Here is a 21,872-nt window from a genome sequence, read left to right as displayed (position 1 = left end):
TGACCAAGAGGGGAGACTGGTGCATCATGGGAAATGTAGTTTGACCAGGGAGCTCATCCTATACAGAAGATTGGGAGCACGCCACAGCCAAACTACAGCTCCCATGAGGCACCATTTCTGATTTGAAATATTTCAGTAACTGAATTTTTTGTGAAAAATCAAAATTTTCCAAAGGTAGAAAAAAACATTTTCCAACCAGACCTAACTTTGGGTGCCTCAGTTTCTGGATGCCCAAATGGAGATGCCCTAAAGCAGTCTGGTTTTGACAAAGTGAAAATCTGTAATCAATAGGTGAGACTGACTTTGGATAGTTGACCAGTGGGAGCAAAATTAGGCCCATGCTGAGTGGTATTAACCATTTCACTCAGTACACCTATCTCTGCAGAAATCCACAAGTGCATACATGTGGTAGCTGCAATATGCAAGCTGAAATGTACAATGCTTGCAGTTGCAGCCCCTGGCACATGGGACTCGTGCCCGTGTTACTGTGTTAAGAGGTTTCAGAGTAACAGCCGTGTTAGTCTGTATTCGCAAAAAGAAAAGGAGGACTTGTGGCACCTTAGAGACTAACCAATTTATTGAGCATGAGCTTTCGTGAGCTACAGCTCACTTCATCGGATGTAGCTCACGAAAGCTCATGCTCAAATAAATTGGTTAGTCTCTAAGGTGCCACAAGTCCTCCTTTTCTTTTTGTGTTAAGACGAGCTCTGCAGGCATAGCAAAGGGGTGGCTAAGAGCCCCTAACTGGCACACATGCAAGTATATAAATAGCGCACTCCTGCCTAATGCTAAACCCCTAAAGTACCAAGCCAAGCGTTAACCCTTAGGTCCCTGGCATTTTCCACAGTGCTGGCTAAATGAATGCTTTGGTGGCAGCATCTAAGCATAGGTATCACAATGCCTAAGAGGTTAACATCAGCCCAGGGAGCTCTCAGCCTTATCCCAGCTTAACTCCCGGCAGGTCAGGATGCCGTGCTGGGATTAGAGTCCAGGAGAGACTTCCTATGACCCTCTTGACTGGCTCAGGGCCCAGGGCCCCTCACCCAGAGCTATGACCTGTTGGCTCCCCAGGCCTGGAAAGCTGGAGTACTCCCGGGCTGATGGGAAAGGGGCTGTGCACTCTGCCACAGACTCTCCTCTGGCGCTGTTTGTCTGTCTGCCAAACGGCCTTGTGCCCCTCACCACTGCTGGGCTATGGGTGCTATGAGACAAAGCCCAGCCAGGGTGGGACTAAAAATAACTGTCCCCGGCATTGTGGCATCACTGAAGCCCGCTCTGCTGGCTTGGCCTCTGAGCTGGGCTACAAGGAAAAGCAGCCAAAGGACAACATCAATACAGCCATTCCCATCCCCCCACGCCCCAGTGTCACGGGTGGCAGCCAGCCAAGGGACAGCAGCCAGGAAGCATGGAGCCCTGACCCAGCCCCACGCCCCCAGGCTTGCACTAAACAAGAGAAACATGGGCCCAGAGCGGAGAGGACCAGCTCCCATTGCTCTGCAGTCGTGGAAAGTCTCCTGTTCATTCCACTCAGACCCAGGCAGGGCAAATTCCAGTGGGAGGGAGGGTCTGAGCCTGCTCTGGCTGCTGGCCAAACTTTCACGGGAGCGGGAGCCAGCTTGTGAAGCACAGGTGTGGCTCTCCACCTTTCTCCCTGCCCCACCCTACTCCTCCAGCCCTCATGCTGTCAGCTCACTCACCCAGCTGCCAGCTTGATCTTCATGGCGGTGACCAAGGCCACGGTCCAGTGTGTGTCACTCCAGAGATGGCAAGCGCAGCACCGGGGGAGGAAAGCCTGCTTGATGTTCGCCCCAGCTCTGGCTTAAAAGGGCCTGGTGGACGGCAGATCGGGTGGCTTTATAACAGGGCCTTAATCCCCTTCTGTAAGGGGCAGAATGGCACCTCCCCTGTCAATGACCTCACAGTCTGCGAACGGGTGGGGGTGTCTGGAAAGAGCCACCAGCTGCCATTGCCATTGATAAATAAGAGCTTAGGGGAGATTACAGAGTCCTGGCTTGGTTTAAGGTGGAGTTGCTCCTTGCAGTGGATCTCTCTCAAATGAGAGAAGGTGGAATTAAATGGGGACTAGGCTCACAGTGTGGGTCTGTCTGTTAGTTTGCCCCTGCTTATATGAAGATTTAGAGACTGGTACAGAGCAGAACCAGTTCAAAGTCGAGGGGAAACCACTGAGACCAAGGCCAGATCCTCAGGCGATGTAAACTGGCATAGTCCCACTGCAATCCATGGAGTTAGGTTGATTTACACCAGCTGTGGATCTGCTCCTGAACCCAAACACCTTTTTAAAGAAACCTATATTAATAGAAAAGGAGTACTAGTGGCACCTTAGAGACTAACCAATTTATTTGAGCATAAGCCTTTGTGAGCTACAGCTCAGAATGCATCCGACAAAGTGAGCTGTAGCTCACGAAAGCTTATGCTCAAATAAATTGGTTAGTCTCTAAGGTGCCACAAGTACTCCTTTTCTTTTTGCGAATACAGACTAACACAGCTGCTACTCTGAAACCTATATTAATAGGACATTACAGCTGCACAGCTAAGCACTCACAAAATAGCCCTGCTAAGGCTGCCTGGGTAACCTTAATTCTGCCCCCTTGTGGATATACATCATCACAATACAGGCATGATCATAGCCTACTATTCAAACAATACAAGAGTGTACCTTTTTCCCTTATAGCCTTAGACACCCCTCTGTAACATTCATATCTCTGTATGGCACACAGAATCCTGCCTTATTCATTATTTGCTGTGTGAGAGAAAAGACTACCCGAGGTTATATTTTATTATGTGACCATGCAAAACGAGACTGAACAATCAGGACTACACATTTTGTTGTGTGTTGTAAACTCTCTGGGAGCAGGGCTTGTATTTTCCATTATGTCTGCACAGAGGGTAACTAATCATTAGCTGTCCAGAATCCTCACTGAGGCAGAGTTAAGGTTGCCCAGTGCTGAATGCAGAGAATGGCCAGCCGTAAACGTCTGACCCCAGGAAACCGGGGTAAGGCAATGGCACTCCACACAGCTTCCTTAGTTGCAAAGGAAGTGAAAGACACTAACCTGAATCCCCACCAGCACTCTAGCTATTACTGCCCGGGGGAAGAGATGTGGGTTTCCTCTATTTGCATGGAAGCCTGGATGAAGATATAGAACACTTTCTGCTCCTGCTCCAGGGGAAAGTGGGGCCTGCATCCCATGGGAAGGACATCCCAAAGTGAACCCCTGGAGTCTCAAATGTCCCCAAGAAGTGAACACTCAGGGCCAGGTCACTTAGTCACTAGTTACCATCACAATGGAAGTAAAAAAGCCCCAAGCCCTGGTTCATGGCAGCTGGGTGCAGGACTCAGAGACTTTTGCCTCTAGCTTGCCTAGGTCACCACTCTCTGAAAATGAGCTGACAACTGTGTGTGGGTTCTGTGCAACGGGAGAGCTGGGTGTCAGGCCAGCCCAGGGGCACACGGCTCCCTCCCACAAAAACATCAGCACCGCTGCCATTCACTGGCCCCCTGTTGGCAGTGCCAGCGGAGAAGCTGAAGCTTGAACGGCTCCCGGAGGGAGAGCTCCCCTCCCACCCCTAGAGGGGGGTCTCTCTGGGTCACTGTCAAGCCATCCTGCTGGGAAGCTTGCCCTGCTGCTACCCACTCTGGGGCTCCACAGGTTTTGGTCTTGCAGGGCTGTCACTCCAGCCCCTCTCACAGGCACGAAGGTGACAAGAGACATTAGTCATGTTTCTCCTGGCTGGATCAACCAGGTGCTGGGCGTTCCTACCTGTCCATCTGTAGCTGTGGGCTGCACCGTCTCTGCAGATCAGAACGCTACCACAAGCCAGCTCTGATCAGTTCCCAGCACTAGGGAAGCGAAAGCGCAGTGTCACCGAGAGGAAGGAAGCTCGTACCAGGTGGCAGCCGCGGCTGGGCACAGACAGCTTGGCATAGCAGCCCCAGCTCCTCTGCGTTCCACTGTGGTGACTTCAGCAGTGCCCTGAAAATCCCTCCCTCTTTCCCCAGCTCTCACTTGCTCTGATTGCTATTTAGCTGTATCCAAGTAGGACAGACAAGTGCTTTTGTGCCCAGCGCTGTACAAACACCCAGCAAGATGCATGGTCCCTGCCTCGGAAGGATGACTGTCTACAGCGTGTGTTTGTGTAGCGGGACAGGTGGGGTGAGGGGACAGGCAGGGCAGGGGCAGAACTGGGACTGGAGCCCAGGGTAATGCCTTACCCACTAGACCATGCTGCTTTTTTAAACTCCCTGTTCTTTCTCACTCTCCTGTTTGGTGACAATCTCGCATCCTGCAGCTTCACATGCCTCCCTCTTCAGCTGAGGGGGGAGAATTTCCAGGGCAATCACACTGGGCAAGCTGCTGTTTCCAACCCTGCTCTTTTCCCATACACCATACGCCTTTTGCATGAGATGAGCTAGGACCCTGATCCTGTTACACTCTTTTCTCACTATATGTTCCATTCTATGCGTCCGATGAAGTGGGCTGTAGCCCACGAAAGCTCATGCTCAAGTAAATTGGTTAGTCTCTAAGGTGCCACACGTCCTCCTGTTCTTTTTGACCTTATACTGCGAGCAGTCCCACAGACATCAACGGGGCGATGCGTGGCTTAGTGATCATCATGGTTTGCTCAGCTGGCTTTTGCTGCTCTAGGAGGGCTGCTGGTCATTGCTAGAGCTAGGGGGTGGAACAGAAAGATCGCTGCAGAGCTGGGAGGGGGCTGCAACACTGGGAGAGCCCAAGGCAGCGCAGGTCAGGACGGAGATGCTGTGTCAGTGGCCAGCACTAGACTACCAGGGAGATTGCAGAACTGGGTGGGAGTGCAAAAACAGCAATGAGCACAGCAGGAACTGGTGCCGAGCTGGGCATGGGCGAGCTCCCCTCTGGAATACTCCAAAAGAACAGGGGGACTCGTGGCACCTCAGAGACTAACCAATTTATCCGAGCATGAGCTCTCGTGGGCCACAGCTCACTTCATCGGACACCTAGAATGGAACACACAGTAAGAAGATATAGATATACATACAGCGAAGGTGGAAGTTGCCATACAAACTGTGAGAGGCTAATTAGTTAAGATGAGCTATTATCAGCAGGAGAAAAAAACTTTTGTCGGGATAATCACGATGGCCCATTTCGACAGTTGACAGGAAGGTGTGAGGATACCTAACATGGGGAAATAGAGTCAATATATAGAGTCAACGACCCAGCCACTCCCAGTCTCTATTCAAACCCGAGTTAATGGGATCTCGTTTGCATACTAATTCAAACTCAGCAGGTTCTCGTTGCAGTCTGTTTTTGAAGCTTTTCTGTTGCAAAATTGCCACCCTTAAATCTTTTACTGAGTGGCCAGAGAGGCCTCTCCTGCCGGTTTTTGAATGTTACGATTCCTGATGTCAGATTTGTGTCCTTTTATTCTTTTGCGTAGGGACTGTCCGGTTTGGCCAACGCGCATGGCAGAGGGGCATTGCTGGCACATGATGGCATAGATCACACTGGTAGATGTGAATACTGTGTACCAGGCTGGTCACCTGTGGTCAAGAAAGTTGGATTCAAACTGCAACAGGTGCAGAGATGGGCTGCTAGGCTGCCCAGGGGACGGAGGGCCCGTCTTAGGAGAGGCTGCAAAGGGCTCTGATTGCTCTCTATGAATGCACTGGGAGGTAAATACCAAGAAGGGGGAAGAACTATTGGAGCTAAAGGACAATGCTGGCAAAAGAACAAATGAGGATAAACTGGCCATGGGTAAACTGAGGCTGGAAATGAGAAAAATGTTTCTACCCATCAGAGGAGGGTGGTTCTGGATCAGCCTACCCCTAGGAGCAGGTGGGCAAACAACCAAATTAGTCTGGGATCGAGCTCGGGAAGTTTATGAATGGGATGATGTGATGGAGCTGCCTGTGATAGCAGAGGCTGGAAACAATGACCCAAGAGGTCCCTTCAAGCCCTAGGTCCTATGTTCCTAAGACTGGAACAGCAGGAATGCTGAAGGTAGGGAACAAAATGCATGGGGGGAGCTCTTGCTGTGCCCAGGATCAGGAGGGGCAGGGATTCTATGGCTCAGGCGAGAGCTGAACTGGAATACTGGTGAGCTGCAGGTCAGAAGTGCAGCGCATTGGGATAGCTGCAGGGACCCAGGCCGGGAACAACTGGGGTTAGGACTGGGGTGATGGCAGCGCTGGCGTGGGACACTTGCCTTGCTTCTGGCAGGCTATCTTGCTGAGGCTTTCGCTCACCAGCATCGTTCTGGTTTTCTCAGTACGAAACCAGTGAAAAGCTTTCATCAACGATCTCGTTACCAATAGTGGGAGTAGATCAGGCTGGTTTCCTGCGAGAACACCTGGGGGGAGTGATGGCTGAAAACCAGCCCCACACCCTTCCACTGGGAAGTTTCTCAGCGTTGTAAATGCATCCCCTAGCTCTGGATATTTTCTTTAGAAAACTGCTGTACCTGGTGCATGCTGGGGCGTGAGCGTGATCTTGAGTTGTGTGTATGTGTGTGTACGAGAGAGAGAGAGAGAGAGAGAAATCCCCAGGGGAGGGTTTGTGTGGGGCAGGCTGTGAATGTGGCTCACTGTGGAGGAGTGTACATGCCTGTGTATGAGATCCCAATGACTGAGCGTACATGTGCATACTCCTTCCCGCGGGGCTGCTGCTCCTCACCAGCTGCTCGGCTTGCCTCCAGCTGATGCCTCCTGCACAGCGTGGCATTAGTGTGTGTGAGATTCCTGTAGCAAAGTGGGTGTGCATGCGTGTAGCCGTGCAACGGGGTGGGCGTGAGGTCCCCAGCAGTGTGTGCATGCATGCACATGTGTACAGGGTGAGTGTGTGAGAGCTCCCCCATGGCTGTCGTTGTACGCGTATCTGTGTGTGTGAGATCCCCCTAGAAGTGTGTGTGTGTGATGTGTGTATCTCTGTGTGTGATGTGTGTGTCTCTGTGTGTGTGTGAGATCCCCCTAGAAGTGTGTGTGTGTGATGTGTGTATCTCTGTGTGTGTGTGAGATCCCCCTAGAAGTGTGTGTGTGTGCATAGGTATGTACACCTACCTGGAAACATTGTCTCTGACCCCCCCCGATGACTAACCTCTGCAGCACATGGGGGCTCTGAGCCGGCCAGAGATGCTACTGTGGAGACAGCCCTGTCCCAGGCCTCCATTTGAGAAGCCCAGCTGCGAAGGTGCTTCTGAGCCAGAGAGGAGTTCTCAGGGCCTGCGGGAGGCCTGCTCTGTTTTCATTGCAGGAGGTGGGCGAGCGAGAGGGGAAGTGCATTTTCTCACGTCGGCGCTCGAACTCGTGGGTGGACCAGGGGGCCACAGGCCGTGTGATGCTCGTTTACATCCCTCTCCGGCTAACCGCAGCTGAACGGCTTCTGTGAACCACTTCCTGCACTGCCGAGCAGCTGGAGCCCAGACTCTGGGGCAATGAGAGACAGAGATCAGAAGAGGAGGAGACATTCAAGGCAGATTTCAATAGCGGTTGCCTCAGAGCCAGCCTCACACCCTTCCCCCCGTTATCAGGTCTCCTGAGTGGCCAAGGCATGAGTGGGGGACAAATGTGCCCATCCTAAGCGAGGGTCACAAGCAAAGGGCTTGAAAGGGCTCATTCCTCTCTCCGATTCACTGTCAGCCCTTTGCTAAGGACCATACCGAGAATCTCTGGACTGCAAAAGCCCTCCAGGCTCGGGGGATGCAGGCAGCTGCAGCTAGAGACGAGCCTGGAGGCTGGTGAGGAGAAGCAGCCCAGATGGAAGGTGCGACCCAGCAGTAGCCTGTGGGAGAGACTGTTTGATGAAGGGGGAGCTGCAGCTGGGGATGGCATTTTCATGAGCTTTGTGGCTAGCTCCTGATTCCACCTCCAGTTAGGAGGCCGAGATTTTCCTCCAACAGCACCCAGTGTGTAAATCCCGTAGGTCAGGGATAGTGCGGAAGGGGATTGGTTATAAACTCTGCCACCTGGGTCTAAAAATCTCCAGCATCAAGACTAAATGCAGCTTCAGGGAAAGTAGCGGAAGTTACTAGATCGGAGGCCCTGGTTCTCATGGGAGACTTCAATCACCCTGATATGTGCTGGGAGAGCAATATAGCGGGGCACAGACAATCCAGGAAGTTTTTGGAAAGGGTAGGGGACAATTTCCTCGTGCAAATTCTGGAGGAACCAACTGGGGCGGAACATTTCTTGACCTGCTGCTCACAAACTGGGAAGAATTAGTAGGGGAAGCTAAAGTGGATGGGAACCTGGGAGGCAGTGACCATGAGATGGTCGAGTTCAGGATCCTGACACAGGGAAGAAAGGAGAGCAGCAGAATACGGACCCTGGACTTCAGAAAAGCAGACTTTGACTCCCTCAGGGAACTGATGGGCAGGATCCCCTGGGAGAATAACATGAGGGGGAAAGGAGTCCAGGAGAGCTGGCTGTATTTTAAAGAATCCTTATTGAGGTTACAGAGACAAACCATCCCGATGTGTAGAAAGAATAGTAAATATGGCAGGCGACCAGCTTGGCTTAACAGTGAAATCCTTGCCGATCTTAAACACAAAAAAGAAGCTTACAAGAAGTGGAAGAATGGACAAATGACCAAGGAGGAGGATAAAAATATTGCTCAGGCATGCAGGAGTGAAATCAGGAAGGCCAAATCACACCTGGAGTTGCAGCTAGCAAGAGATGTTCAGAGTAACCAGATGGGTTTCTTCAGGTATGTTAGCAACAAGAAGAAAGTCAAGGGAAGCGTGGGCCCCTTACTGAATGAGGGAGGCAACCTAGTGACAGAGGATGTGGAAAAAGCTAATGTACTCAATGCTTTTTTTACCTCTGTCTTCACGAACAAGGTCAGCTCCCAGACTACTGCACTGGGCAGCACAGCATGGGGAGGAGGTGACCAGCCCTCTGTGGAGGAAGAAGTGGTTCAGGACTATTTAGAAAAGCTGGATGAGCACAAGTCCATGGGGCCAGATGCACTGCATCCGAGAGTGCTAAAGGAGTTGGCGGATGTGATTGCAGAGCCCTTGGCCATTATCTTTGAAAACTCATGGCGATCGGGGGAGGTCCCGGATGACTGGAAAAAGGCTAATGTAGTGCCCATCTTTAGAAAAGGGAAGAAGGAGGAGCCGGGGAAGTAGGGGCATTGCCAGCAGATCGAGGGACGTGATGGTTCCCCTCTATTTGACATTGGTGAGGCCTCCTCTGGAGTACTGTGTCCAGTTTTGGGCCCCACATTACAAGGCTGTGGAAAAATTGGAAAACGTCCAGCAGAGGACAACAAAAACAATTAGGGGACTGGAACACATGACTTATGAGGAGAGGCTGAGGGAACTAGGGTTATTTAGTCTGTAGAAGAGCAGAGTGAGGTGGGATTTGATAGCTGCTTTCAACTACCTGAAGGGGGGTTCCAAAGAGGATGGATCTAGACTGTTCTCAGTGGTGGCTGATGACAGAACAAGGAGTAATGGTCTCAAGTTGCAGTGGGGGAGGTTTAGGTTGGATATTAGGAAAACCTTTGTCACTAGGAGGGTGGTGAAGCACTGGAATATGTTACCTAGGGAGGTGGTGGAATCTCCTTCCTTTGAAGTTTTTAAGGTCAGGCTTGACAAAGCCCTGGCTGGGATGATTTAGTTGGGGATGGGTCCTGCTTTGAGCAGGGGGTTGGACTAGATGACCTCCTGAGGTCCCTTCCAACCCTGATATTCTATGGTTCTATGATTCTATAGGTGCAAATCCACTGAAGTCAATGGAGTTGCACCCTGCAACAGCCACAGCACCCAGCTGCAAAAGCCCCCTGTCCATATGCACAGTGCCAGCAGCTGTATGGAATAGTCAAGAGTGCCCTTAACCAGACCCATGTCTTGCCATAAACTCAGAACAGCTGATCCCTACACCAGCCGTGTGTGATCTTTCCATACCAGGGCCAAGGGGCTAGAGATGGGGAAGGGCCCCAGCTGTGCTGCACATCAGTGAGACTTCCTGGAGTCTGTAAAACTGCCAGACAGTGGATGGAAGCGTTGGGGCCAACAGTGACTGCAGACAGAGCTGGCGGCCCAGAGAACAGGTCGTGTGCACTGAGATACCCGAGGCGGGCGATGCAAAGCATTAGACTGATGAGTGAAGATACTGGGAAGGGAGGGGAGGGGTGTTCACACTGCAGTCTCAGGGGGAGCTAGCTAAGGTACCAGAGCAGTGAAGCCGCAGCAGCAAGGGCTAGAGGGCTGAGTAATACGCAGGGGTCCAGGAGGGCTTCCCCAGCCTGTGCTGGCCTGGCTCCGGGACCCAAGCTAGCTCAGGTGCTGCCACACAAGCTGCAATCACAGCCTGGGACTGCAGCGGACACAGACCCTAGGTGCAAAGTTGAGCTTTTCCAGGCCTCGAGGGCAGCAAGACCTTAAGGGAGAACACAAGCCTCCCTCTATACTGATATAGCCATGGTTAACCTGGCTGTCCCCCGACCTAGTCATAACCTGGCTCAGATTTGCAGTGTAGACAGAAAATGCGTCATTAACCAGGTTGAGTAACTGAGCTAAAATCTGGGCCATCTGCGCGTTGCCCTGTGGGAACCTTGAGCTGCAGTAGGAAAGTATACGAGGCACTTTCATTTCCACTGGTTCTCTCTCCAGTGTCTGTGTTGAATAAACTTTGCTGTGTTCAAGAGGGTTTGCAGCAACTGCTGTGAGATGTTCTTGAGGGAGGGTTAAGTGGAGTCCAAAGCTACCCAGCTCAAACACCTAGCCCAGAGGAAAGGGTCACATGCCACAAGGGCCCTCTCAGACTGAGAACAAGGCAGAGGGGTGAGAGCCAAGGACATCAAGGACACATCTGCCTGCAGCAAGGTTGCCTCAGTACCTTTGAGGATCTGGGCCTTGTGCCATCCTGCCATGTGGTGCCCCAGGCTCTGATCTGCAAGACGCACTTTGGGCTTCACTTGTATTGCCCCCAGCAGGATGGGGTAGAGGGTGGTGCTAAGTCAAGGGTCACTGGCATCACAAAGCCATGCCGTAGCCACCTGGTTGGTGACAGATCAGGGTCTCCTGACAGTAGGAGAGAGGTGAGGTGATGGGTTGGGCGCGGGAACCAGAGAGTAACTGGGGCTCAAAGATTTTCTCACTGACAAACAGGTGTTCCCATGTGCAAAGCAAGAGCGAAGATGACAAATACCGAGCTTCCACCACAGCTGCATTGCTGACTCAGATCGAGCCTCTAGCTCAATTTCCCCTCCTGCCTCCACTCCAGACGTTCTCAAGCGCTTCTCCATCAGGTCCTTTTCAGAGGTGGTTTCTCAGACTCCAGGGAGGGACCAACCTGTATAATTCAAATCTAGACCTTCATTTTGAATGCCCCAACATTTTAGTCTGGGGTGGGGAGGATTTGGGGTTAGATTTGGCCCATTATAGGCGGCAGCTGCAAAATGTAGATCCCGGGTTTAGATTGTGACATCCCATTTCCCAACTTAGGGGTCAGGTTGGATCTGTCCTTTGCTTTGAGCCCAACTCTGAAATTCACAGTATAGTGTCTATTGCACAAACAATACCCTCATCTCAATTTACAGTGGGTAAGACCAAGGGCTACTCACCATGACACCAACGTTTCTGCTCCCCCAGGGCCCCTCCCAGCACTGCACTCACTGGAATTCATAGAGATCAGACCCAGAAGGGACATCCAGTCCAGCTGCTGCTCCTGGCTTCTCCTCCATGCTGTCCCCAGAGTACGTGGTCTTGTCTCACTGGGCACGTCTCAATGACCTTTCCTGACTGCTCCATTTTCTATTTGCTCTGGTGGCTTGAAGGTATGTGATCTAACCTGTACTTCTTTGATCCATTGTTGGGCAACCTTGACTAAGTCTTCACCATCCTTAATATTCTCGCTTAACTCTATGCACAGAGCTATCACAATACCCTCATCCTTCTTTCTTCTAGGAATTAAGTCCCTTTAGCCCTTCCTGTCATGTTGGACCTTTCACATTTATCATGATCACTTTTCTTTGCCTCCTCTCATTTATCTCCATCCGGTTAGCTGCCCAGCAATGCACAGAGTAGACCAGATCCTCAGTGGCTACAAATGAGCTAAGTGGACAGAGCTATATAGATTTGCACCGGCTGAGGATATGATCCAGCGGTCCTCTCAGTAATCCCCCACCAGGGTAGTGGGCTCCTCTGCATTCTTCCATGCAGCTCCTTTCTGCATAATCTCATGCTGATCTTTTCCTTTTTCATTACAGCAATACACTGCAAATCTGTATTTAATCTCTCCCCTACTATCCCCTTCCAAATCCCTTTCTGCACCGCTACTGCCCTCGCACCACTAACCCAGCTCCTTTTGGTCTTCCTCCATCACAGCAGTGACCAGAGGCTCAGCTGGGATCCAGGCCCCCACTGGGCTAGAAGCTATCTGAACACAGAGGAAAAAGCAATCCCTGCCCCGAGACGTTTACAGTCTAAATCAGGGGTAGGCAACCTATGGCCCACATGCCAAAGGCGGCACTCACCCTGCCTGGGTCCTGGCCGCCGGTCTGGGGGGCTCTGCATTTTAATTTAATTTTAAATGAAGCTTCTTAAACATTTTAAAAACCTTATTTACTTTACATACAACACTAGTTTAGTGATATATTATAGACTTATAGAAAGAGACCTTCTAAAAAAGTTAAAATGTATGACTGGCACGCAAAACCTTAAATTAAAATGAATAAATGAAGACTCGGCTAGCCACTTCTGAAAGGCTGCCGACCCCTGGTCTAAATAGACCCAGAGTAGGAGGAGAAAGAGAGGGGAAATCATTTGCTCAAGGACACAGAGCAGGTGTGGCAGGGCTGGAATTAGAGTCCAGACCCCTGACTCCCACATCTCTCAGTTAGAGAGCACTGCATTTTCCTATATTAAAGCCCCTTTGCTCAGCCCTTTAAATCTCCTCTCTTCCTGCCCTCTCACGCTTCCTGTCCTCTTGGCACTGGCAATGCCTTCTCTTCATCTGCAATGCACAATGCACTTCCTGCGTGGGACCATTTACAAAGATACTGAACACCAGCCACCCCAGCGCTGACCCTGAGGGAACCCACCTACCGCTGCCAGCCATTCTGATTTCTGCGGACACCAGGGAGCCGGCGGTTTGCTATTTGTGAGCCGATTCCTCCCTCACGCAGGGGTCTTTCCTTGCCAGGCTCTAGCACTCAAAACATTCAACTCAAATCAAAATCCATGACCTCTGGGCGTCTCCCATGTCTGCCATCTTGGTGCTTGATCATAGAAAGCCCGAGTGTGTTCATAGATCATAAAGCCAGAAAGCACCATTGTGATCAACTAGTTTGACCTCACGTCTAACCCAGGAGGTCTGTTCTCAGGGAAGCCAGGTTATTACTCACTAAAGTATGGCACCTGTAGGGGTTACTTAGTAATTCCCTTCTGATTAGATCCTTTTGTTACCACCTAACCGGTCAGCTACATTCTGGGTTTTATCCTCCTCCACCCTGGCAAAGGCACGTTAGTGCTGGTGAAAAGGGCAGTGCTGCGAGCCCCTTGGAGCCCACAGCTCTTTGTTTCTGAGCAGAAAAGATAGAGCACAATGAAAACTCCTCCCCTACCACACTGCCTCCATGCCTTGACTCTGACCTGGAAGGGTGACCATTCATCCTCCATGCTGCATTCAGTCCTTGCCTCCTATGCTGACATCCCCACCCAGGGCGGGCCAATTGCAGCCTGGGTGATGCTGGAACTGGATTGAGACCTGCCAGTTCATTTCACACAGGCCCCCAGAGACTTTCGCTCACCAGCTGACCTGGACTGGGCTCAAGCCAGAAATCTCTATGGGCCATTTCCAGTCTCTTGACCCATCCCCTCCCCATTTCCTTTCCCCATTTGAAGGCTGCTCTTAGTTCCTGCCGAGAAGGCCTGGGGAGTGTTTTGGATATGAGGTGGCAGAAACAGAGGGCTGAAGAAGGGGGAATAGTCTGAACTTGCCATTCAGGGAGTATTGCTGGATTGCATCCGTCTGCTTGGAATCTATGGGCCAGATCCTCAGCTGATGTAAATCAGCAGCTCCACTGAGTTAACTTCCACTATAAAACATACATGTTCTTTCCTTGTCATGTGGTACCACACCTGTTGACAATGAGCTATTGGGGTGAATTGACGAACGCTTTCTGCCCCCAGAAACCCCAGTGCCAGCACTGGACCAACTGCACCGGAGGGCTAATCTTCCCCAGGCTGACCATCCGAGTGCTGCGTCTCTCCAGCTCTGCAATTTTCCATCACATCCCTCCCCACCTCCATGCTGAGAGGCTCCCAGTGGGGTATGAATATATACACAGCCAGCCCATTTACAGCCCCTGGGTGTTAGTGAGGCGGGGCTGGGGACTGGGGCTGCCTCACTCATGGCCTTGGATTAACTGGGGTTTTACAATTAATCCAATCGGGTTTATCTCCTGACATCATTTGACAGGTCTTTCCTGGGGACTGAAAAAAGACACTGGTTTGCCTGAGAGTGCCAGGGCCGACAAGCAGAACTAAGGAGGGAAGAAGGAAGAGAGAGAGAGACACCTCTGGAATGGGAAGATCTCAGATACCAAGGTAATGAGAGGAAGTGGAAGGAAAAGAGAGTCCCCAGAGGGTGAGGAATGCAAGAGGCTGCTAAGTGAATGCTGCAGAATTAAAGGGAAGCCAAGGCAGCAAGGCCTGCTCAGAGGGACCACACAGGAGCAGAACACAGTGCCTGTAAGATTGGCCTAGGGGAATATTCACCTGGCAGGCCTGCTGAGGATCTAATTTAGACTCATCTTCAGCTCCCTCATCCCCTGTTTTTACAACTGTGACACACCCAGGGGGCTAGGTCCTCAGCTGTGTAAATCAGCATCGTTCCACTGACTTCAGTGAAGTTCTACCAATTGACATCAGCTGAGGAGCTGGCCCTCTCTGTTTAATTCATAGGGGGCAGGCCAGGAAAGAGCCTCTAGTTAGATATAACTATGTAGAAAGCTCCTTACATTGGGAAAAGTTGTCCCCAGGGCATCCGCATTGCCTTCAGTGAACTTTCCTGGGGTACCCAAGAGCAGAATGTGCCCCACAGTCTCGGAGTTGCATAATCCCAACTATACATATAAAATGATGGGGTCTAAATTAGCTATTACCACTCAAGAAAGATCTTGGAGTCATTGTGGATAGTTCTCTGAAAACATCCACTCAATGTGCAGCGGCCGTCAAAAAAGCCAACAGAATGTTGGGAATCATTAAGAAAGGGATAGATAATAGGACACAAAATATTATGTTGCCTCCATATAAATCCATGCTATGCCCACATCTTGAATACTGTGTTAAGATGTGGTCACCCCATCTCAAAGAAGATATATTGGAATTGGAAAAGGTTCAGAAAAGGGCAACAAAAATTATTAGGGGTATGGAACGGCTTCTGTATGAGGAGAGATTAATAAGACTGGGACTTTTCAGCTTGGAATAGAGATGGCTAAGTGGGGATATGATTGAGGTCTATAAAATCATGACTTGTGTAGAGAAAGTAAATAAGGAAGTGTTTACTCCTTCTCATAACACAAGAACTAGGGGTCACCAAATGAAATGAATAGGCAGCAGGTTTAAAACAAATAAAAGGAAGTATTTCTTCACACAACGCACAGTCAACCTGTGGAACTCCTTGTCAGAGGATGTTGTGAAGGCAGAGACCATAACAGGGTTCAAAAAAGAACTAGATAAATTCATGGAGGATAGGCCCATCAATGGCTATTAGCCAGGATGGACAGGGATGGTGTCCCTAGCCTCTGTTTGCCAGAAGCTGGGAATGGGTGACAGGGGATAGATCACTTGATGACGACCTGTTCTGTTGATTACCTCTGGGGCACCTGGCATTGGCCACTGTCGGAAGACAGGATACTGGGCTGGATGAACCCTTGGTCTGACCCAGTAGGACCATTCTTATGTTCTTATGGGGATAGGCTGGTAGTGACAGGGCTTCGAGGGGTCTCAGAGAATTGCCCGGTTCATCGCTGACAGAGGCTACAAGAGTCAAGCTAAGATGGCTTGTTTCAATACATTTCTCAGGCTGATCGGAGAAGGGCTAGGGGGTGGCTCAGTGTCCAAAGCAGAGGAGGTAGCAAGGGGGATAGCTGAAAAGCAGTGGAGGTGAAAGTCGTGTCTGAGTCAGTCTAACTCTGCTTTCGTTAGGCTTTACTGTGGGGCAGTTCTAGGGTCTGTGCGATCCAGCGGGTCACACTAGCTGATCGCAATGGTCCCGGGATGAATGTGCCAACCCGGCTGACTGCCTATTGTGTGGGTTATGGGGCAGCTCCTCAGCTGGTGGGACTCAGCATAGCTCCATTATTTCAACAGATCTGGGACAAGTTACATGAGTTGCGCATCTGACCCTAGCTAGCAAAGATATTTCTCAGGCATCTACCAGCCTGGCATCTAAGCACAGATATTGACTAGGGACAGACCCAGAATAGTGACGAAGCCCAGTCTAACATGAAGAATAATAATTCCTAGCTTTTTATAGCATCTTTCATTCATAGATCTCAAAGCACTCTACAAAGAAGGTCAGTGTTATTTACAGATGGGGAAACTGAGGCTCAGAGTGGTGAAATCACTTGTCCGGGTCACCCAGCAGGCCAATGGCAGAGCCAGGAACAGAACCCAGGTCTCCCAGTCTAGTTGTCTACCCAGCCAAGTGAAGCTGATGCCTGATTGGCAATAACAGCACTACCCAACCCAAGATCTCTACAGTCTGATAACAAACCCAGATAGACCCACAGGATTCACTTCCAACCGGAAATGCACACAGAGCCATGCCCCTGCATCTCCAGCATGTATCATGGTATGGTTGCAAGTAGCATCAGACCCTGAGAAGAACAGGGGTAGTCCCTTCTGGGCTCTGCAAGCCCATTGGAAGCACTTATTAGACTTGGCTGCATCGCTCCTCCCAGCACAGAGTCCCCTCGCACACCACATCAAAGCTCTGGACTATTTTGACTGGGTCTACAGCCTTGGGCAAGGCACCCCACTCTGAGCCTTGTGGATAGCGTTACTGGGGCTCCCTCTCCGCATCCCTCCTCTCCATCCATCCATCCCTCCCACATCCCTCCCTTCCACTCCTCCATCCCCAACCTTCTCCTCCATCCATCTCCCCCCTCCATCCATCCATCCATCCCTCCCTCCCTCCCTCCATCCCCATCCCTATGCCTCTTCTCCCTCCATCCCTCCCACATCCCTCCTCTCCATCCCTCCCTCCCTCCATCCCCATCCCTCCACATCCCTTCCTTCCATCCCCATACCTCCCCTTTATCCACCCCCTCCATCCTTCCTTCCCCACCCCTGCCTTCCATCCCCATACCTTCCCTCTATCCATCCATCCATCCCCATCCCCCCTCCATCTCTCCCTTCCCATCCCTCTCCTCCTTCCTCATCTCTCCCCTCCATCCATCACCTCTGTCATAAATATAAAGGGAAGGGTAACCACCTTTCTGGATACAGTGCTATAAAATCCTGCCTGGCCAGAGGCAAAACCCTTTCACCTCTAAAGGGTTAAGAAGCTAAGGTAATGCCGCTGGCACCTGGTCCAAAATGACCAATGAGGGGACGAGATACTTTCAAATCTGGAGTGGGGGGGACAAAGGGTTCTGTCTGTCTGTGCGATGCTTTTGCCGGGAACAGATCAGAAATGCAGCCTTCCAACTCCTGTTAAGTTAGTAAGTAATCTAGTTAGAAATGCATTCAATTTCCTTTTGTTTAAAGGCTGGTAAAATAAGCTGTGCTGGATGGAATGTATATTCCTGTTTTTGTTTCTTTTTGTAACTTAAGGTTTTGCCTAGAGTGATTCTTTATGTTTTGAATCTGATTACCCTGTAAGGTATTTACCATCCTGATTTTACAGAGGTGATTCTTTTACCTTTTCTTTAATTAAAATTCTTCTTTTAAGAACCTGATTGATTTTTCATTGCTCTTAAGATCTAAGGGTTTGGGTCTGTGTTCACCTGTACAAATTGGTGAGGATTCTTATCAAGCCTTCCCCAGGAAAGGGGGTGTAGGGCTTGGGGGGATATTTTGGGGAAAGACGTCTCCAAGTGAGCTCTTTCCCTGTTCTTTGTTTAACACGCTTGGAGGTGGCAGCATACTGTTCAAGGCCAAGGCAAAGTTTGTACCTTGGGGAAGTTTTTAACCTAAGCTGGTAAGAATAAGCTTAGGGGGTCTTTCATGCGGGTACCCACATCTGTACCCTAGAGTTCAGAGTGGGGAAGGAACCTTGACAATCTCTATCCCTCCGTCCCCACTCTCCATCCCTCCTTCTCATCCACCCACTCTATCCATCTGTCTATATAGTTATAGTCCATTGAGCCTCTGGGAGTTCGATGGACTCTAGCACTGGAAATTAGGGATGCACTAAATCAGATCAGGTGTGGGGGACAAGGGATGGAGGAGGAAGGAGGCTGGGAGAGTGAGAGCGAGCAAGCAGGAGTGGACACTTAGCAATTCCGGGAGAATCCCCTTGTGTTTACAACCCACTGTACCTGGGCCCGGGTGCTACAGCAACAAGACCACACAACTTTCAGTGCACAGAGCCGACCCCCCACCGACAGTCAGACACCCCCACCCCCTGGCTCTTCAGCTCTGCATGGTGGCTCTGGGGTGGGTGGTTGCAAGGCCCAGGCTTTGCAAGGCCGCACGGCATGGCACTGCATGGCACCTGACATCCTCCTGGGAACAACGGCTCTTTCTGTCTCCCCTTGGCCCAGACCTGCACCTGCCAGTTCAGGGCTGCTTAGAAATACCAACTGCTCTCTCCAGCATCCTGTCCCTGTTCTCACCGGCTACCGGCTCTGGCCGCGTCTGTGGTCAGCGCTCCCTGTGGCTGGCCATGTGGGGCTGCCCATCCTGCAGAGATGGGACAAGCTGCTGGGCTGGAGCTGATCTGCAGTGATCCCTTTGACTGAGCTAATGGGGCCCAGGAGGGACCCCAGGCAGTCCAGTTAGGCACAGGATGGTTACCAGGCCCACGGGCTGAGGAGTTAGAGAGTAGTTCCAAAGGAGGGAGGCTTCCTCCACCCAGACCGGGGCTGTGTATGTTACTGGGTGGGGAAGTAGGACATGGAGGAGAGGGGAACAGACAGATCTTGATGGTGCCAGGGTGACTTCCGCTAGGTTATACTTTTGTCAGGTTCCAGGACTGCCCACCACACCCAGCTCTTCCCTTCCCTTCCCACCCTGGCGCCAGCCACCCTGGCCCTCCTCTTGCTGTGGAGAGCCATCCCATGAATTCTTTCTGGCTTTCCCCACCGGAAGTAGGGGAGGCGTGCAGCACCACATGCTGCACGGAGCTGTGGAGCTAGTCAGGAATGTCGGGCTCTCTGACAATGAACACACCCAAAGAACAATGCAGAGCCCCCTCCAGGGAAATACCAAGTGACACAGGCCCCTCTTTGGACAGGATGGAAGCCTGGAGAAGGGTGACACGTGATCATATAGAACAGTGTCTGCACAAATCCTCAGCCATGGACATGGAACTGCTCTCTCAATCTATTTGCTCTGTAATGCTCCTAGCCCAGAAGTCCCGCGTCACCTTCGGGACTGGCTGGGTTACCCCCACAGCAGGGCTACATGCCATCAGCAGAGCAAAGGAGGGCTATCAAGATTGACAGAACATGGAAACTGAATCCCACTAAGGAGGGGCATTCCTCCCAGGCCAGGGTTAGACCCCGCCAGCCCAGGAGCATAGCGGACAGCAGGCATTCGGTTCTCCTCTCACTCACACTGGCTTAACCCCAGTGTTACGCACCTGACTTCAGTGAAGTCACTCCTGATTTACCCAGGTGTAAGAGAGAAGAGAATAAGGCCCCATGTTTGAAAGAACAGAAACTGAATTCCATCATCTACTCAGGAGGGTGCGTCTGCTCCAGATGAGAGCTGAGGGTCTCTGAGTGCAACGGGGAGGAGGATGCCAAACTACATAAACATGCAGGCCATATATCACCATAGGCATTATGGTTGAGGGGCACTGGACCATTTTAACAGCCCTATAATGTGACCTGGCTCCACATCTGCCCTCCAGCAGCTACCCCCACTTCCTCGCCACTGAACCCACAGGAGGTATAGATTCTTACCCTGGTGGGATGGAGGCCCTGGTACTCAGGATTGCAACCCGCTGCGTGCCAGGCCTGTTCAGGTTGTTCTGCCCAGGAAGCTGGGTGCCAGTGGGAGCGCTCTGACTCCGGGAGAAGGTGGCCACTTGCGTGCCGCTAGGGGACCGGGCCTGTTCCGTTTTAGCTGCCCCCCCGGTTGTCATGGTGCCCGCAGACCACAGTGCTGTGCCGTTGAAAGTGTTGCTCTGCCTAACAGCCAGAGTCCCATTGCTGTTACCCACATACACCTTCCTCCGCTGCGAGGCCAGGATGGCATTGGAGGCTGCCCTGGTGCTGTTGACCAGCAGGCACTGCTGGCAGGAACACGGCTGCCCGGAGTTGGTGCCCACAGGCCAGGACTGGGACTTGGGGATGGAGCCCATGGTGAGTGGGTACGCCAGATCCATGCGGCGCCGGAGTCGGCGCTTCCGCTGTGTCTGCCGGTTCATCTGCGACATGCTATTGAAGTAGATCAGGTAGCAGAAGCCCAGAGAGGAGAGGTCCAGCCACGGGTGCTGCTTCTCATAGGCATTCTGGATGGTGATGCAAATATCCATGTCATAGGGGGTCCAGGAGTTGTTGTCATTCTCCCACTCCCACACGATCCCCTTGCCAGGGGCCGAGGAGGGGTCATAGAAGTTCCTCCTCACTGGACGCATGGTCCCTGGGGGAAAGAAGAACACAGAAAAGGGATGCTGAGCTTCCTCTCCATGGGTCAGACACACTAGCTCGTGTGAGGAATGGAGCCCTCCGAGGTGAGCCTGGCCGATCCAGGTCAGGCTGGGAGACCTCTCCAGGTGAGATAGGATTTCACACACTGGGATGGTCCTTCAAGCCCTAGCTTTGCTAATACCTGAGCAGAGCTTGTTCCCAGCTATCACCCTGGGCTTTTTACACCCATCAGGGCCAGATCCTCAGCTGGTGTAAATCAGCACTGACTTCAATGCAGCAATGCCAATTTACTCCCACTGAGATTCTGGCCCTCTATAATTATTGGAAGCAAAACCTACTTATATTATTACAGACACATATACCCTGAGCCCGATTCGCCTCTCGCCCTGAGATAGGCAATGGGGTTACCCTGGCTTTACTCCAGTGTAAGGGAGTGGAGCATTAGAGCCACAGAACCTGCTTTGCTTAAAAAGATGGGGCTGAGTAGCCACTACCTTCCAAGCTGATGCCAGGGTAATTCCACTGGAACCCACAGAGTTGCACTTTAGTAACAGAGCAGCAATCAGCCCCCGTTATTTAGCACCTGGGCACCAAGGTCAGCACAGTGGGGCTTAGCCCTGAGTTGGAGGGGCCACCCATTCAATGCTTGGAGGGGCCATTCAATGCTTGGTTCAGCCTGCCAACCAGGAGCCAGTTAGTGTTAACTAGTGACAATGAGTTTTGTGGGTTCAACACCTGAGCCTTAGGAAATGGTCTGAACAAATTCATTCCACACAAGCTATGGAACACCAACATTTTGACTCAGATAGAGTCGGTGACCTACCTGTGAAAGGTTCCATTTCCCCGTTACCAACCGCACAAGCCACAGTAGGCCCCCACATATTGCATAAGCCATTGGCCATGGAGTCGGGAGTGGGAACAACACTGGGGCCACAGCTCCATCACTTTTTGGCTGGGCCAAACCTGAGCATTGCTGTGACCCCGAGAGCCAGGTTCCAACACGATCAAAAAATTTACATCTTGTTTCTAGTCTGAATTTGTCTAGCTTCAACTTCTAGCCATTGGATCATTTTCAACCATTCTCTACTAGATTGGTGG

The 21,872-nt window shown here is 51.4% G+C and overlaps 1 protein-coding gene across 3 annotated transcripts in view; it reads right to left on the bottom strand.

Annotated features, from left to right (window-relative positions):
- Positions 1-21,872, bottom strand: part of DTX1 (deltex E3 ubiquitin ligase 1) — a 103,555-nt gene that overhangs the window by 15,632 nt on the left and 66,051 nt on the right. For all 3 annotated transcript variants that reach the window (XM_073313152.1, XM_073313150.2, XM_073313151.1), the window contains exon 3: positions 20,085-20,766. In XM_073313152.1, the coding sequence (XP_073169253.1) occupies positions 20,085-20,766 (682 nt within the window). The remainder of the gene's footprint in view (positions 1-20,084; positions 20,767-21,872) is intronic.

Source organism: Lepidochelys kempii, chromosome 15, assembly GCF_965140285.1.
Source record: "Lepidochelys kempii isolate rLepKem1 chromosome 15, rLepKem1.hap1, whole genome shotgun sequence".
Taxonomy (NCBI): Eukaryota; Metazoa; Chordata; order Testudines; family Cheloniidae; genus Lepidochelys; species Lepidochelys kempii.
This window is presented reverse-complemented; position numbering and strand designations above follow the sequence as displayed.